This window comes from Cottoperca gobio, unplaced genomic scaffold, assembly GCF_900634415.1.
Source record: "Cottoperca gobio unplaced genomic scaffold, fCotGob3.1 fCotGob3_245arrow_ctg1, whole genome shotgun sequence".
Classification (NCBI taxonomy): domain Eukaryota; kingdom Metazoa; phylum Chordata; class Actinopteri; order Perciformes; family Bovichtidae; genus Cottoperca; species Cottoperca gobio.
In genome coordinates this window covers 394989-414600 of record NW_021166869.1, presented here as the reverse complement: position 1 = coordinate 414600, position 19612 = coordinate 394989, and the positions used below count along the sequence as shown (strand labels likewise).

The window sequence follows — 19612 nt, the reverse complement described above, 5'->3', positions numbered from 1 at the left end:
ACTCTTCTTGACAAAATGTTTTAGAGATCAAACATGGCAGCTCTATTTGTTTATTCACATCCCAAACCAATGTCAGGAACTGTTAGTGGCAGAACAGGTGGCAACCAAACTTTAAAAAACAAACTAAAGTGAAGAGAGGAAGAGCTGTGAAGTGTGTTAGATATTTTGTAAACAAGCTTCTATTTATTCAGGCAATAAACCAAAAAAGTGTTGCAAAAAGCTTTCCCACAAGGCATCAACCCCAGTCATGAGATACTTCACACAAAACATAATGGCAGCTGGTGTGCCAAATGTTTTGTGCTTCAAGCAAGTCTGTGCACAGCAGAATACCGAGCCCATACCGAAATGTGATTTGGCAACACAGGTTTGTTTTTCTATTCTCTTATAACATCATGGAAACATGTAAAACAGCCACCTCCTGTTCTGCTGTGAATTCTGCTTTAAGGGCATATTCTTGGATATTCTTTAATGCAATGTCTTTGATATGTAAATAATGTATAAATAATTCAGTGTGTAGTAGCATTGGGGTTTATTTCTTTTAGTTTTGTGCATTATATGCAGAGAGACACTATTTTTAGATGCATTTTCCACCCTGCGATGCATCTTGCACAATCACAGCAGGATTATTCCCAAATTCTAAAATGATCACCTCTCGCGGGTAAAGTAACAACATATGAAATGGATTAAAAACTCAAATGTCTACAGCAGCCACATGCAAACATGCTGATATCTTGTCAGAAACCAGAGCAGACAGGTGTCATGTCCACTGTCCATGAGTTCTGTGGCAGGATCTCAGGGGAAGGAAGGACTCGCTGCTCTGCAAAGTCGCCCTGCGAGTGCTTTATTCCTCTCATGGGAGGCAGAGAAACACACCCTTGCTGTGGTTTTGGATTCTTTCCCAGAAAACAGGGCAAACTAGTTTGAATCTGCATGATGAGTCCTGCTTTTGAACCACCATGTGATTTGAAGGTAATCTTGGCTCTTAGGGACTGACATTTGAGTAGCTGCAGTTTTGTCCCGATAAACAACGTTCTTGCTTTTTACGAGACACAATTAAAGCAATTTTAGTGTGGCTGATTTACGCCGTGTTACACACCAGCAATGAAGCTGACAATTGCAAACCAGCAAGCCAGAGGGTTTCCAAAAGCACTGCATGAGCAGAGAAAAACATCAGCAGTGACGGGGGTGTGGCACCGTCAGATATTTATGTAATCTAGTATCCATGGCTGGTTGTATTACTGTCTTTGTTTAGCCATTTATTTACTGTAAATGTACAGTTATTTACAGAAAATTGTATCATCTGACCCTCCAAAAAAGGTTGCAGCAAATCATCTCTCTTTAAAATCCCATTATGATTTCATGGGGAGATTTACAGATATGAATTATAATTGAGTCTAAGGTTTCACTGGATCTATAGCGAGGTGTTTGGAAGGTAAGTAGGTGTATGAAAGGTGAGAAATGACACAGAGGTGGATCGCGACTGTCAGGTCTACCTGTCGCAGAGGTGAAGCAGAAACAGCAGGAGTGTAGTGAACAGGCAGGTTGACGGGAGAAGGACTTTTAGGAAGAGTGAGGTATTGTGTCTAAGAGGAGAAAGGGAAGAACAGGGAGGAAAGGAAACAGGAGAGGAAGAACCCGTAAACAATAAGATGCCAAGAAAACAGAGAAGCCCCAAACAAAAGGTTCTTCTGGAAAGACGGTGGCGAGCAGCAGAGATCATTAAAGGGCAGCTTCCTAACATTAGCCATGATCATGATTTAATACAACTTAGATGAAGCTAAAACACTAAAGTTCACAAATACTAAACAGTTGAGTCAAATGTGCTCTGCAAGCTGGGATTCATTTCATTGCAACTTCCAAAAACATTCACGTTTGCCTGATTTTTTGGAGGCTGGTATCAATTTCTCACACGTGTATCTGCATATATGAATAAAAAGGCAGAAGAAGGAGCCGACACTACGTATAGACTACAATACAAAGCAGCACACAAGCTGTCAGAAGCAGAGTCCGTTAAGAACAACACATTTAATGTTCTCCTGTAAAACGCATCAGGTTTATGTCTTTAGCTCGAGCTTTAAAGGATTCCTGCTCAACATGCTGCAAATATCCATCTTTACACTTAAACACTCAAACTAACATTAAAAGTGATTGAACCCACTAAGTCTCAATATCTAGTTTAATGCGAAAAATCTGTTTTCAATATAAACGTTTTTACACACATTACAGTGCATACACTGCATGTCATCAAATCACTGCTAACCGAGCAGGAACGGATCAGAGAGCTCAGCTGCTCCCTAGTTGTTGACATTGCACCGCAGCAGTTAAATAGCTGAAAACATCTCGAGCTAAATCCTAAACTCTACCTGAGCTGCTCGTCGGAACTTTAAAACGTTGCTGTAAACATTGCTGCAGAGTAACATAGTGCCCCGTGTTGCTTTATGGAATACAGACCTGCATTTCTTCCTCTGGCACTGGCAGGTCCTTGGAGTACTGCAGGAACTGAGCCACGTAGGTCATGATGGACTTCTCATCAGGGTCTCGAACGTCCACATCTGCATCCACACCACAATCCTCCATGATCAGACTCACACTACTGTCAAAGGTTTAGACTAACACATGAGCGAGCTCCTGCGGCAGGTGGAATCTGAGAAATGGAGGTGCAGCTTCTCTGTCTCTACAAACATGAGGCTGATTTAAAAAAAGTCGGCTCACAAACTAACAGAGTGAAAACAAGCGAGGAGGGTTTTATATGAGACGAAGCAAACAAACAGCAAGCGAGTCAGCAGACTGTCAGATCGCCATCCCACTCGCCCTCAGGCTCACTGGGCATGGCTCAGTCACAATACTCATCTGCACTCACACACACGTTCACAAAGATTCATATGGCACGGCATGAATTACTGCTACACAAGTATGGCAGTGACACAGCCGATGAATCATATTTGAAAAAGAGCAAAAAGGCGTGGAGGGAAATAGTTGGAAATTAGTAAAACTAAGTGCAACAGTGTTAAAGTGACCGCGGAAGGCAAATAAATCTAATTTCAATTCAGTGAAACGCATGCAAAACATGCAGGAATTATATTTCCTGCACTTGCAGTACTGGAATTTGAATATGAGTCTCTTTTGTGGGTAATAAAAAAATAAATAATGATGATAAAATGGGACTATGTTTCACAAATGTTGGCAAGTTTATTTAACATATCCTGATAAAACAATCTTTAGAAGCATTTTGTTTTCAGTCCCAGCTTATACTACCCAGTGCTAGTGTGTGCAAATACAGTATATCTCAAAAGTGAGTACACCCTTTAGATTTTTGCAAATATTCTGTTATATCCTTTCAGGGGATAACATTATCCTACTGAAACTTTGATATAACTTAAAGTAGTCAGTGTGCTGCTTGAATAACAGTATAGATTTATTGTCCTTTGAAAATTACTCAGTACACAGCTGTTAATGTCTAAACAGCTGGCAACAAAAGTGAGTACACCCCATAGTGAACATGTCTAAATTGTGCCCAAAGTGTCAATATTTTGTGTGACCACCATTGTTATCTAGCACTGCTTTAACCCTCCTGGGCATGGAATTCACCAGAGCTGCACAGGTTGCTTCTGGAATCTTCTTCCACTCCTCCACGACGACATCACGGAGCGCACGGATGTTGGACAACTTGCACTCCTCCACCTTCCTCTTGAGGATGCCCCACATGTGCTCAATTGGGTTTAGGTCTGGAGACATACTTGGCCAGTCCATCACCTTAACCTTCAGCTTCTTCAGCAAGGCCGTTGTCATCTTGGAGGTGTGTTTAGGGTCATTATCATGTTGGAAAACTGCCCTACGGCCCAGTTTCCGAAGAGAGGGGGATCATGCTCTGCTGCAGGATGTCACAGTATATATTGGAATTCATGTGTCCCTCAATGAAATGCAGCTCCCCAGTGCCGGCAGCACTCATGCAGCCCCAGACCATGATGCTGCCACCACCATGCTTGACTGTAGGCAAAACACATTTGTCTTGGTACTCCTCACCAGGGTGCCGCCACACACGCCGGACACCATCTGACCCAAACAGGTTTATTTTGGTCTCATCAGACCACAGGACATGGTTCCAGTAACTCATGTTCTTGGATTCATTGTCTTCAGCAAACTGTTTGCGGGCTTTCTTATGCATCGGTTTCAGAAGGGGCTTCTGTCTGGGGCGACGGCCATACAAACCGATTTGATGCAGTGTGCGGCGTATGGTCTGGGCAATGACAGGCTGACATCCCACTTCTGCAACCTCTGCAGCAATGCTGGAAGCACTCGCACGTCTATTTTTGGAAACCAACCTCTGGATATGACGCTGAGCACGTGGACTCAACTTCTTTGGTCGACCCTGGCGAGGCCTGTTCCGAGTGGAACCTGTCCTGGAAAACCGCTGTATGATCTTAGCCACTGTGCTGCAACTCATTTTCATGGTGTTGGCAATCTTCTTATAGCCAAGGCCATCTTTGTGAAGCGCAATAATCCTTTTTTTCAGCCGCTCAGAGAGTTCCTTGCCATGAGGTGCCATGTTGTCCAGCATTCAGAGAGAATTGTGCCCAAAACACCAAATTTAACAGCCCTGCTTATCATTTACACCTGAATCCTTGTAACACTAACGAGTCACATGACACCAGGGCGGGAAAACAACATCATTGGGCACAATTAGGACATGTTCACTATGGGGTGTACTCACTTTTGTTGCCAGCTGTTTAGACATTAACAGCTGTGTACTGAGTAATTTTCAAAGGACAATAAATCTATACTGTTATTCAAGCAGCACACTGACTACTTTAAGTTATATCAAAGTTTCAGTAGGATAATGTTATCCCCTGAAAGGATATAACAGAATATTTGCAAAAATCTAAAGGGTGTACTCACTTTTGAGATATACTGTACATCATCACAGATCATCACAGCCTCCACACGTACAAATTATATTTACTTGAGGTCATCTAATCAGGATTGTGTTTATTAACATTTTTTAAAAACTGTCAAATAAAACAAAAAAATAAAAGTTTATTTAACAATTGAATGTAAAATTGGTTATTGATCCTTATTGTAGTTATTGTTCTATTAACAAGTACAAAAAACAACGAAGCACTTGTAAGCCCTGTATAAAATCCCTATAGAAACTTGGTGAGGTTCTAGTGACCGTGAGCTTAACTTGACGCTCTTGAATGTGAATATAATATTGTAACATATTTCCACTCACCATCAGGGTCCAGCAGTCTGGGGATCCTCAGCTCTTTCTCTGCGATGCGGAAGGCCTCCTCCAGGTTCTGCTTGTTGCTTCTGGTTCTGGCTTTGGACAGATCCACCAGGTCGGGCCGCAGAGCGTACTGGATCGCCAGGAAGACCACTCCACTCCTCCAGCTCCCTTTGAAGTCTTTCACGTTTATTGAACAGCCAGCTCTGAGGGAAACGGATCATTGTATTATAATACAGGTTGTTCATGTTGCTGGTGATTCATCTGTCAAATGATTTTCTCTCCTAAGTTTATGATTTAGGTGGAAAAAAAGTTTTTGCCAACATTATCTTTATGAATCTTTTTTTTTCTTCTGTGAAAAAGGTTAAAAAAAACAAGTTTCCTCAAGTAAGAAGAAAGTTTTGTCGGGAGAATTTTTTTATCAGGTTAATTTCTGTTGGTTGCACCACTACCTCATGTTTTAATGTCATCATTCATATTTAGCACATATAGGTATAGGTGCACTTCAGCCTCTTGTGGCCAAACTGAGTATTACCACAACAAACACTTTCTTTCAAACTAAATTCTTTTCACTCCCAAAACTCAGAAGACGTATCCTGGCAAAAACTAATCTTTCACCTGACAAACAACTAAAGTTTTTTTAAGGATGTTAAAAAGATTATTCTAGCAAAATGGTTAAGTTATTAACACAGGAGGGGAAAATCGGATTTCTCACTTGTCTCTCAGAGCTTCCGCACATGGAGATTAAAAAACTTTGAAAGATATGCTAGAATGAAATATGCAACAAAAAACACTATTAAAGCCCATGTAAGAAAGTATCTTAACAGATTTTGGCAGGCAGCATCTGAGATGAGATTTTGGTCTTTAGCCCAGAGTTGGAATGACAAGAGAAGTCCCTGTGTGAGGATCCATCATTGTGTGAGGACATACTTGGACCCCAACATAAGCGTTGCATCAATTAGAGGTTTTTAAAAGGCTCTGACAAGTCGATACATCGATGTAACCCTGAATAAACCTTACACAACGCATTTAAATGCATCTTTGTTTATTAATACCATTTAGTTGACCCGGTTCTTACTTGTGGCACTGTTCCCGGACCCACAGCAGCAGGGCCTTCTTGGCAGAAACCCTGAAGCGCCTGTGCAGCGGTGAGCCTATGGGAGGAAGAGGACTGCTGCTGGCCGAGCGGCTCGACAGGGTGGAGCGGGAATCCAGACTGGCCAAGGACTCCATGGAGGACTGACGGGAATTGAATGAGAGGCTGCTGGCCAACTCCTCAATCTAAGGAAATCAGCAAGGTGTCAAACAAATAACTCCACAATTGGACAAAACAAACACGCAAGATAAAGGAAGGCAAATCAATTCTTAAACTTAAAATTACTCAAAACATATTTTTTTGTTATTAAGCTTAAATAAATGTGCTTAATTTTTGCATTACAATTGGTCCCTTGCTCCAATATTTGTCTGATAGTTGTTTATTAAATACTGTAAAAATGCCCCGAAGAAATCTACTCAAGTCTAATAATGATATCCAAAGATTTTTATTATAGAAGACAGAAAATAAGAGAAAATCTGTTCTACATACGTCTACAGAGGCTTTTTAGTACATGAGGTTTAACTTTGGAAAAAAGTAAATATGAAAGACAAAAAACAACAAAAAGGGAAGGAAATCTATCAAAAAGAAAGATATTAAACTCACATGATACTGTAGAATGATCGTCCATATTAGGCCCAGGATGATGGACGGTTTACCATCAATGATGTCAGGAATGTTTATGTTGACTAGTTTGATCTGGGGAGAAAATAGGAAATGTTTCCAACAAAGCCCCAATTGATACATTAAGAAGGAATTAAATTATTGTAGGAAATGAATAATCTCATTATTCCCTGCAAACAATGCCGGCCAAAGATGGTGCAGCAGTTATCACATTGCTGTTTGAATTTGACCTGTAACGTAACAATTAGTGGTAAAGTTCTCACTATATTGCGATTACATTTGGCAATAAGAGGAAAACTTTAGCGTGTCATTTACCGATTTCTTCTTTAGAAACAAAAGGGCTTTCTCGATGTTGCTCCTGTGCTGAAACATTCCCCGGCCTCTCTCCCGACTCTGCGAAACAAAACCAGTTAGTCGGTTCATTCAAACTGTCGGCTGCAAAAGCGTGTTAATTGCTGAACTGAGAGGGCACTCACGAGGCGCTGGCTGCTCATCACCTCCAGCAGGTCCAACAGTTTGGAGCCATCACGGAAATCATTGAACAGATCCACGACCATACATGGCGGCCTCCGCTGTCACAACACACACACACAGTGAATTTAATTTCATTTATGTTTACATTTGCTGCTTTAAAAACACTTGGAAGCGAATTCACAGGAGGATTGCAGCCGCTAAACCTGCACAAATAAGTAAGAAGGAAATTCCCAAAGCAACAGACCCAACTGCTCCAAGCAAATAGGGTCTCCGTGCTCCTGAGCAATTTGCACACATTTAAATGAGTTATACGAATACATTTGGAGCAAAGTTGACCCCTTTCTATACAAATGAGCCTCATTGCAAAAACAGTCCGATTCACAAAGATCAGCGCTAATAGCCTCGCACAGTTACAGTGACATTATTACATTACATTATAGAGTTGGTGGTAACTGCAGCGTTAAAGGGATTCTTTATGAATTTACCCCCCAAGAGAACAGATACCTTCGCTAAGGCTGACAAATCTATTCGATTACTAAAAAGCTAGTAAGTATAAATTCTCTGGTTCCAGCTGCTCAATACAGAGTGTTCAAGTTTTCGTAAAATAAGCCATGTTTACGAGAAGTTATTAAATACTTTCCATGTTTGTGAGGCTTGAGCTAAAGGGTGACTTCCTCCTTGTGACATCCAATTAAAATCAGTTAACTCTAAAGTATGTGAGGGTCAAGCTCAAAACAAAGCTGTTTCTGAGAAGCTGACATTTTGTAGATGGGAACTCTTCTCCAAATAATGATGATTATTGTAGTTTTACAACTTGCAAAGACAGGCCGTAAATCAAAGCTTTGATCCGTGTCACGCTTGAGAAGGCAGCGATAAATGATTGTCAAGCAATGCACACAAACACTTTAATAAAAAGGTGTATTCAATGCTATAAGAAGAAAAGAAAAATAATTACTCCGCCCCAATTCTGAACCAATCAGAACTACACTTAATCACACAACCCCGAAATCTGTCACAACAAAAACTACGTGGCTCAGCCTGAGGACTTAATTATGTTTGATGTATTTATTACCTCTGACTACTGGCATTACTTTTAGGCAATTCATTAAGTGTTTATGGTGATAATTACGTAAACCTTTTCCGATTGTATTTGATATTTACTATCCTAATCTTTTAGCTATAGGCTGTTTATCACATGTTTGTATTTCGCTTGATGTGGAAAACATTCATTTATTACAGCCTGAAAGTTACATCAGCCTGAAAACCACCCACCATAAAAGTGTCATAATAACCTAGAAATGACATAACTATATGTATATGTCATTTTAGTCAGTGGAGAAGAATAAACTTCTTCTTACACCACAAAGTAATGCTTACTTCCTGACTTTCCAAAGTGGACGCGAGCATAATGGAAAGGAAACTATTTACATGTGACACAAAGTGCTGTTGCAATGTGAGCTCTAATGTGAACAACCACCAGAGGATTAACAATTATCTCCAGCCATTCACTTTATTGTCCCCGCTGAGTCCAACACGAGCCCAGAGCTGCGTGGACGTCCGGGTGGTGGATGGAGGGGGTGTGGTTGGCAGAGGAAGGGGAGGGTGGTGGCCGTCTGTCGCTGTCTGTCTGTATGCTGTGAACCTTGCTCCTCAATGCTATATTTATGTACATAGTTCCCCACCTCTACCCTACTGTCCTCCACTGTCACACTCACAGCTGACCTCCAACGTGAGGCAGAAACAGAGCTGACAGTCTGCTGTTGACTCATGATAGGAGGTGGACGGGGAGAAAACAGTGGCCTGCGCTGTGTCAAATCTCCTAATTCAAGCCATGTTGGATGTCCTGTAAACACAAGCTGCTTTCTAGGAAAGTCTCTTATGGTAATAAAAAAAGAGGATGTGATCGGGTTTTTACAAGGTTTCATCTTGCACGAATAGTATCACGAAATTCATGGATTTATTTTGGATTCCTTTGCTCCTTGAGGTATTTCAGAAAAATAGATCATTGTCAGATGACACGTTAGGATTGGGGAGGTAGACAATATAACATCAAATGTGCTGTTGTGATGATTTCTTCCCCTGTATGTACATTGAGGGTACAAAATGCCAGAGATTTTTTACAGTTTTCATGCTTAATTAACTGAACCAACTATTTCCTGATTTTCCCATAAATAATTTAAAAAATGACCAATTAGAAAATTATGTAAATAAGATGATATTAAGGGAAGAAGGATGTAAAACATGTTTACAAACTGAAATATAAATTTTGCAAAAGGAGCTGCAGTTTGATGTCAGGTAGGATGTCTTTTTGCATATAATGTGCACCTTTGCTATGTTAAATCGTTATTTCCCTACAGAAGGATTACATTGCATCCTATCCTATATTTCACACTATACACAAAAGCATTTAGAATTAAAACAATTATTTTACAAACAAAGCTTACAAACATACTTTTCATGGTCTTATTCATGATATATGTTGCATGTACAAACAGATGAAATTATGTGTGTGCACATGAGTACAACTGCTCACATGCACTTTCTTATTAAGATGCATCATCTCAGTTTAGGAAGTGGAAATGACTGTGTATACATTTCAATACTATGACTTGATAAAATGCACTTCCTGAGGGTCATTTAAGTAATACTGAAGGACATATCACTAGAAATAGCTGTATGATGTAACATAAAACATACTAAAGCTTCTAGAGTCTGATCTGCTGATATATAGAACACGTACATGAACAGTTGAGAGGTCTTCGTTCTGTTAATGTGACGTTTCCATCTTCTTGGGTGAGACCAAAGACGATCTTCTTCAGCCGGACAATTAAGTGAATTCTAATCTAAAAAGACTAAAAGTTTGCTAAAACTCTTTAAAGCGTTAAGATAGCACAGAGTTCAGAGACACGGCTCACCTTTGCCAGCTGAGCGTTGACCCAGTTGGTGAAAGTCTTCTTCTGAATCTGTTCTTGTTCCACTGTTGAAGAAGAAGAAGAAACACACAATGTCAAGTTTAATATAAAGCATCACATCAAAAACAGTGAATCACTCAAGTCGTGCAAATTTAAAGTGTCGACATTAAGGTCATGATGGTATACATGATTGTTTTGTACACACAGTACAGTGTCCAGGACACACTAAAGTGCACCAGACAACACTGTCCTCTACAAAGTGACAGAAATGGAAATGTGAAACCAACTAACCAAAACTCGACAGCAGAGGATGTTCAACTCGTCTTATGAGGTCAACGTTCGTTTCTTGTTTTAAACTGGGGTTGTTTGAAGTGATAACTCAAGTAGATGACAGTAGCTAAAGAAATGTTTTGCTGCTGCACACGCCTACAGAAGTACACTGCTTAGCTTCTGTGCTGGTACTCTTGTCCGTTTCTCCAAACTGGGAGCATGCTGACCCTCGTCTACTAAAGGTAATATACTGACTATGGATAAAGAGCTTTGACAACCGCACTTCAAAACCTCCAAACTATACCTTTAACTACTAGTTATCATCACCCTCATCATGTCAGTGTGCAACTCTTTCAACAAGATGTTTGAGCAGCTATTGGGAAATACGCTAGGTGCTTACAACTTTAACAACTTTGCCTTTTAAAAAGGAGGAAATGACTGCAGCTAACACCCACAGCTTTGGCCAATCAGTTTGGAAAACCTTTGTGCATGATCATCACAAACGGAGGTATTTGATCTGCGTGTTGCCTGAACATGCAGAGACTCAGTGCAATAATAAAAGCCACAGAAAATAATTCAGCACGAACTGAGCTGCACGCAAGTAATCTTCAGATTAAACAAATAACCAAGCATCCCACATAGTTTTAAGAAATAGATTTCTATTTGTGTTTTGGTATTAACATACTCTGTAATAGGTTGTCAGCTTGCATTACGTTTCCGATTTACATCTTTGCATCATCTGCAATACATTTTTAAAGCCCTTTAAATAGATTTGGAATCTAATTGGAATGCAGTTTGACATACAGTACAAGAGCTGCACACATAGTACTGACTTCTACATGTATTGAAATAAGATATTTCAATACATGCATTTCTCCCAACATATTGACATGCATGTAAACATACTGTTGATACATCTATATATTTTAAATGTGTTTATCAAGTGGGTTCTTCTTGTATTGATGTACATTATTTGCCACCTGCACATGTGTGTACTGACAAAGAGCATGCATCATGAGTGATGTACAGTTTCAATCATTTTCATTTAAAATGGAATTAGCTGATTACCTTTTTAGGGAAATAGTAATAAACAGTAATGCATAAATAATAACTATTACAATTACCTGAGAGAGGTTTCAGCACTGGATGTAAAGGCCAGTGTACGCAACAACATACTCGCTCAGTTAATTGTCCACCACTCACCATTGTAGAGCTCAATGAAGTCATTCAGGTCACTGACAGTATGAAGAGTCTCACATATAATCCAGTCCTCATTCTCCATCGTCCTACACAAGTCTTACCGACTCACTAGACATCTCAGTCAGAGCTTTTCTAAACTTCCACTACCCTCAGATTAAAAACTGCATACAGTATCTCCAAAGAAGATAAATCCAACAAACAGATTCTTCTTTACCTTCAAATGTTAAAGAAACTTCAAACCTGTTCCATAAGTCTGGTTGTTGCAGCTGTTGCCCAGTACAGAGTAACGCCAACACCAGTTATGAAGTAGAAGATATGAAAGTGTTTCCCATCAACAAGGATGTATTCCAATTCTTCCTACCACTTATCTTTTCATTTACATCTGGAATACTTGTATATAATATTAAGGAGCAGTTTCTACGTTCACTTTGATTGCTACAAGCTAAAGGCGAGAGGTGCGTTCTCGTCCATGCTGCGCCGCAGTCCTCTGAGATGTATTAACAAGCAGTTTGCAGACTATTTTCTGCTTTAATATGTTTAACAGCAGGCCCCCTTTGGCTTCAGTTCACTTTCAGTCTAATCTTAAATCATAGGGAACCCCCATGACAACTCGGACATCTTATTATAATTAATATGGTATCATCAAACAAAGATGAGGGACAGGAGGAAGGTGTCGCTTTCCACTGATCTTCCAAAACCCACAAGAAATGATGAGCAACTGAAAGTTTTCAAGAGTTCCTGGCTGGCAAGTCAAGAAGATGAAGAAACTGGAGAGCTGTGACACATGAGAGTTGGCCAGAAGACTTATTTTAAACAAATCCATTTGGTCACTGCAACCACTGTGCCCTTCAAGTCGGTTCCAGAGTGCTGCCATCTTAGTAGCTGTACAGTATAAGCTCCTTAAAATCAATCGCTGCTATTTCAATAACTGATTTTATTAGAAATACCAGTAATGACATATTATAGAAGTAGCAAAATCTTGCAAATGACTACAAACATCATGTTCTGGATGCAATCTGAGTGTTACAGTAGTCACATACTAACCCTACACTTAGGACTTAACAACAAATATGTGATTCTGGAATTCTGTTTTCTTCTCAAGAAACAAATTATCCCTAAATTCCTGGCATCTGTACTGTTAAACACCCCCTGACCTGCTTTCAGGTGATGTGTAGAGCATTGTGATGGGAGTTTCTATTGGGGCAACTGAGCCGCTGTTTGTTTTCACTTCAACTAACACTCCTAGTGTGTTCGCTAACCTCGTATGTTTTGTTGACAACAGATTACAAGCTAGTTACCTGTTCACTTCACCATGACAGTTGATTTACGATGAACTAAAGTAGTGTCACGCTAGCATATTTCCAAGCTAGTTAATATGAAAAACCTGACACACCTGCAAAGCCTCTAATTACTTCTCACAAGGAGGTTAATGTTTGTGTTTCGGTTCGTTTGTTGGAACAGCAAATAGCAGGATCATGGAGAACCTAGTGGCCTGATTTTCATGAAAATAAGTATAAGTTTAGCACGGGCCAAGGAAGAAGCAGTTACATTTTTTAGCGGATCCAAATCATGAGGCGGCTACACAGACAGGGAATGGCCTTGGTAGAGGTCTGGGCTCTGAGTGGCCTTCTAGATGCTTTTTAGAACAAGAACCCTCTGAAAATAGTTTTTTGTTTCAGTCCCAGAAGTATCTGACACAGGGATTCATAACCGTATTCCCTGTAAAGCAGACATACATTTACTTCTCCTTAATGTCACAATGAGAGCTCTGCCTTCAGGGCGATCATTACTTTACACAGTACTGATAACAGGTACAGTCTCTGGACAGGAGCCAAGTTCTTGCTTTGTGTTCCCATTAACTTTGACTATAACTTGTGTTGCTACACTGGCTGTTTTTAAGCAACACGTTATTTAATATATTCCTACAAATCAACATACCGGTGTATTCCCTGAACTAATATGCGTGGCCAAAGAAAAGGATACATGCATGACTTGGTAGGACAAATATTTTCTTCCTATCAGGTCCAAACCTTCCCTAAGAACAAACTTTACTTCAAAAGAGAAAGAAGCCTGTATTTGACTTTTGATTTATTTGCTGATAAAAAAAACACTGCTAAATGGACATCATGGTTCAGCAGAACTTAATTTCAGCGTATGATGATCTAAAATCTCTCCATTCTAGATTGATACATACGAGTAACAAATGTTGAAGACTTTCACCAGGTTTTGTGCATAGCTGTGGACCTTATAATGCAAAGTCGGGGAAACATTTTCACATGCTGATAATAATAATATCTGTTAAAGGTTTTGTGCCTTTACACTAAATTCTAAGTCACAACAATAGAGACAACTCACCCATGATGGGATCACTCATGCTGATTCAGCAGGGAATGTTTCTAGGTCAGCAAACTCTGGTGCATGTAAATTTAAAACAAACTTCTCTATCTAGAAGACGTATGTTTTACCACACTGACTCTAAATGCTGCAGATCCATGATTCTAGGAGAAGTGAAGGATATAGAATTAGGTTGAGAGTAATTCCTGTCCAACCAGCTAACTGTCTCCACTTCCAGCCTGCAGGTAAGCAGGTAAAATCAGCTGGGCTCCGCCTCTTTTAAATCTGACTCACAGAGCATTCAGGCCTGCTGAAACAGGACCTGCAACAAGCTAGTCCTCCTGCAGCCTCCTGGGTAATTGATGCTACATAAGATGGAACATGTGGGTCAAATTCAAATGTCATAAGCTGTGAAAATGTACCTAACCCTTCCACATGAGTGAACCATTTAATTGGTAAGTAGAACTGGGAAACTGTGAGATGCTCTGAGGTCGAGGAGTGTGTGGAAGCTGTGTCAACAACTGTATCACGTACTTATAGGACTCATGAAACATTGCATCATACTTAGTAAAAAGATGGCATTGAGATTTGTTCAATCTGCTGCAGTACTTTACTCTGTGTAAAATAAAGATGTATGCTCTTCTATGAATCATGAGTTGTATCTGTCCAATTATTCTCTTTTGCAGGAGGCAACATCAGGATACACATAATCATACATAATAGAAATAAAGGGATATCATAGCTAATAGTAAATACAATCAGCAAGATATACAGTTATGAAACAATGAGTCTATGACTAATGTATGGTTATCATTGATGTTGACATTCCCTAATGACCAATAGAGATAAGATAGCTTTAGTTATCAACTTAAAGAGATTAGTGTTGTACAGCCTTCATTATTTTGTTATTGGGGCCTCTAAACTGTTTAATTCACTTTTTAAAAGTGAATTTATTTTGTATTTTGTGTATTTTATTTATGTACCGGGTGCATGTTTTATTGGTGTTTTTAGTTCCTTCTTATTTGTCGTTTTACAAATGCTTGCAAGGCTTGGATCGCGGATTGTTAGCCTACTTCTTCTTATAAACTGAAGCATTTTGTAACCTTGTTAAGATAAGTGCTATGAAGATGATGGTAATTATGAACATTATGAACATTGAGTGGTTTCACTTGATAATAACATAATGAAAAGGTATTTGAAGTGGAGTCACAAAGTCCTCATGAAACATTAAGTTTGATCCCTACAATAGCCACTACATAGCTTTACAAAACGTCCTTCTATCTGTTTTGACACAGTTAATCATTATAAAAGTCTCATAATAAAATCTGACTACATGTATTCAATACAAGGAATAATTCTCTCCAACTCTGCTGACGCAAACGCTCAATACACCCACATTTCACACAGTATGAGGGTTTTTTCAGACATTCTTTCATCGTTACCACTTCAAATATACACAGAAAAGACTCTCAGTATTTTTTAACAAGTTTGCTCATCATAGGGGCATTAAGTTTACATCATTCGTTCTTCACAGTTGGAAATGTCATAACTGGAAAAACAGCTTTAATAAAAAAATATTTAATTAAAAGAACACTGTTCTCAACGTGGAGAGGACATGTGGGGAGTCATGTGCTAGAAATAATACAGTGGAAAACCTCGCAAGAATGGACCTTAACACTGAGGAGAAGAAAGAGAACTGGAGTGGGTGCATATAAAGAGAGAAAGGCGGTTGGGAGGAAAAACATCAAGTGAATGAGGGGAAACTTAAAAAAAAAAATGAGTTGTTAATTACAAGAGTGGATAAGGAAAGAAGTGGACTGTCACGGAAGACAATAAAAAGAGCTGGAAGACAGAAAGGTCGAGAATAAAAAGGAGATGCCCATGTCCTGTGCTGCCAAGTATTCCATGTGCAACTATGAAAAGTACAAAGAAAACATGAAGCAGTGTCATATTTACAGCGTCCTGGTCAGATACCTGTCCACACGGCCGGCCTCAGGGTTTAACTGCGACCTTCCCTCTGTCGACCAGAGAATCAACTTTAACAATGAACCAGGTCTCACTAAGACAACCAAAAGAGCTGAAATGCGACAAACTGGAGATCAAGCAGAAATCAAAACCTTCCTGCAAATGTCACACACACTGTGAACACTTCATTTGAGAGCCACACTGCTAATGTCATGTATGTAGTGAAAAGAGTAAGAAGTTACAAACCGGATGCTTAATACCGTCTAAGACCAGGAGCTTTTTCTCCTTGTTTTAGCATGCTAACATTTGCTGATTAGGACAAAACAAAAAGTACGGCTGAGGCTGATGGGAATGTTGTCAGTTTTGAAGGTAGTAAGCCTTAAACCGAAGTAGAGCTAGACCAATAAATTGGCCAGGCTAATATTTGAAATTCTAATTTTGTCAGTAAGTCATTTGAATTTAGTGCTTTTCATATTTTTTGCAATTAGTTGTTTGGTTTATTAAATGTAAAAAAGAAAGGAGAGGGGAAATATGTATCCAAATTTTTGCAATTTCCCAGGCCCAGATGACAACTTCAAATAGCTTTTTATGTCTGATCAATAGTCCATAAGCCAAAGGTTACAAAGGATTTACAATAATACAAAACATAGAAAAGCAGCCCTGTTTATTTGGCTTGATAAATGCATTTAAAAGGTGCAGTCAGAGATTCTATTTATTCAATAAATGTTTTGTCAAATTGAGCAAATATCTCCTCATGTTCAGCTCGCTGTCAGTTCTGAGTGTGCGCTGAAAATAAATCTGGAGCTCATACACAGCTCTGGCTCTGTAAATGGGAAACAAACAAAGTGGCTCAGACCGAGCAACACAACACTATTCCAGCCAATCAGCAACAGGGGGCGTTCATGCTCGTCCACAGGACAGGGGAAAGGCCATGGATGTATAAAGAGAAAGGCAGTGGGAGCGAGAGGGAGAGTGTATCTGGAGGGATGTATTTTTGTGTGTGTTGAGTTCAATTGATTTAGTAGTTTTAGTATTAATCATTTAGTAAGAAATTATATTAGTGGAACATTAAAAGCTTCATAAAGACAGAGATCCACTCTTACAGATGAAGTGACACACCAGTTAAAAAAACAACTTGTAATCTTGAGACCTGATTATATATGTCGTACACGCAGTGAGAACAGGATCAAATGACGACCCCCGCGCATCACAGCTTTGCTTTGCTGGTAAAAGTTACCAATGAACTTCTTTTGGCATCAGACAAAGGACTTGTCTGTTGTCCATGACATCCTACTACAGAGACTGGAACATTTCATTGGCATACAAGGAACCACACTAAGCTGGTTTAAGTCCTATTTATCTGAGTGATCTCAGTTTGTACGTGTTAACGATGAATCCTCCATGACAGCCTAAGTCAGTCATGGAGTCCCGCAAGGTTCTGTACTTGGACCTATTCTATTCACCTTATATATGCTTCCTTTAGGCAATATTTTAAGGAACCACTCCATAAACTTTCATTGTCATGTGGATGATACCCAATTTATATCCATCAATCAAGCCAGATGAAATCAATCAATTAGCTGAACTTCAAGTATGCCTTGTCCTGAAACTTTTTTGACAAAACTGAAGTTAGTGTATTGTTCCGAAACACATTTCTATAGATAGATAGATAGATAGATAGATAGATAGATAGATAGATAGATAGATAGATAGATAGATAGATAGATAGATAGATAGATAGATAGATAGATAGATAGATAGATAGATAGATAGATAGATAGATACTTTATTCATCCCGAGGGAATTAGGATATAGTAACTCTGGATGGCATTACCTTGGCCTCCAGCACAACCTTAATGAACTTCTGCAATATCTTTAATCAAGATATGTCCTTTAACGCTCACATAAAACTAATTTCAAGGACTGCCTTCTTTCATCTAAGTAACATTGCAAAAACAAGGCACATCCCGTCTCAAAACGCTGCAGAAAAACGAGTCCTTGCACGTGTTACTTCCAAGGCTGGATTACTGCAACTCATTATTATCAGGTTGTCCCAAAAAAAAATCCCTTAGGACTCTTCAGTTGATCCAAAATGCAGCGGCACGTGTATTGACAAGAACTTGGAAACAGGATCATATTACTCCTGTATTAGCTGCTCTGCTCTGGCTCCCAGTAAAATCCAGAATAGAATTTAAAATCCTTCCCCTGACCTACAAAGGCATTAATGGTCAGGCTCCAGTTTATCTTAAAGATCTCATAGTACTTTATAACCCAACTAGAGCATTGCGCTCCCAGAATGCAGGGTATCTCGTGGTTCCTTGAGTCTCTAAACGTACAATTCAGCAATCAAGCTCCTCTTCTGTTGAACCAGCTCCTAGTTTGTGATCGGGAGGCAGACACCCTCTCCACATTTAAGAGCAGGCTAAAGACTTTCCTCTTTGATAAAGCTTATGGTTAGGACATGCTCAGGTTTGCCTTGAGCCAAGCCCCTAGTTTTGCTACTATAGGCTCAGACTCCCGGGGGACTTACACCCCTCTCCTCCTCCTTTCTCTATCTCCCTCTCGATCTATATGCATTCATGTCCCTAAAGGCCCTGTCACACATATCCGTATGACAGAAACTTATGCCGGCACATACGAAAAATTGTCAGTCCAAATACGTCCAACTTTTAAGGGTGGGAGGCACCGGGAAGCTTAGTTTGACATACTACTGTATCCATCTTTTTCATATACATCATCATTTCTGTCACATGGATTGTCTATGTTCTATCTTTACTATGTTGTATATTCTCAACACACTGTTTCTTCCATTTTCTCCCCTTTAATTGTGGGGTTTTCTTTTGGTGAGTTTTTTCCTTGCATCTGCAAAAGCAGTGAGTAAAGCCCACTGAGACAAATGTGTCATTTGTGATAATGGGCTATATAAATACATTTGATTTGCTTCAAATGTTCAAAAACACCCTGGGTGACAGTGACTTAATGAGCAAAACACATTTATTTTATCTCCTCCATCCTCCTGCTGCGCTCTCCCTCCCGATGGCTATTTACAATATGACTCATGTCTTTCTGAGGGCAGGAGTTCAATTTCAACAGATTAAAATCAAGCATGACCTCAAACAAAAGTGACTAAAGTGAAACAGGACGGAGCCAGCAGCGGACTGAGATGGATCATCAAACTGCTCTCTAGAGTGAGACACATATCTGAGGCTAAATAGTTATTGTGTTGCCACAGTAACCAAGATAAAACACTGAAATCAAGACACAGGGCTTTTCTTTTTAAAGATGCATGACCTCAGACTTCTCTCAGGGTGAGCAGAGACCAGAAACAATGAATATGAATGTTTATTGAACTAAATCACCAATCTATAAAAGCACAACAGTTGCTAGAATAACCTAAAACTGAGACCAAACTAAGGTATTTACAGCACAAAAACTAATGTTAAAGTAGTTTAGTAAATCCACCCAACCACGATATAAATCTGTCAGAAACACTGTATTCTTTACTAGAAGAAGAGA

At 39.5% G+C, this 19612-nt stretch overlaps 1 protein-coding gene across 1 annotated transcript in view; it reads right to left on the bottom strand.

Moving 5' to 3' along the window:
* syne2b (spectrin repeat containing, nuclear envelope 2b) overlaps positions 1 to 19612 on the bottom strand; it is a 109176-nt gene that overhangs the window by 89467 nt on the left and 97 nt on the right. Inside the window, 8 exon segments of the mRNA XM_029426837.1 lie at positions 1494 to 1583; positions 2452 to 2552; positions 5231 to 5430; positions 6303 to 6505; positions 6924 to 7016; positions 7257 to 7334; positions 7418 to 7513; positions 10331 to 10392. Of these exon segments, the coding sequence (XP_029282697.1) occupies positions 1494 to 1583; positions 2452 to 2552; positions 5231 to 5430; positions 6303 to 6505; positions 6924 to 7016; positions 7257 to 7334; positions 7418 to 7513; positions 10331 to 10392 (923 nt within the window).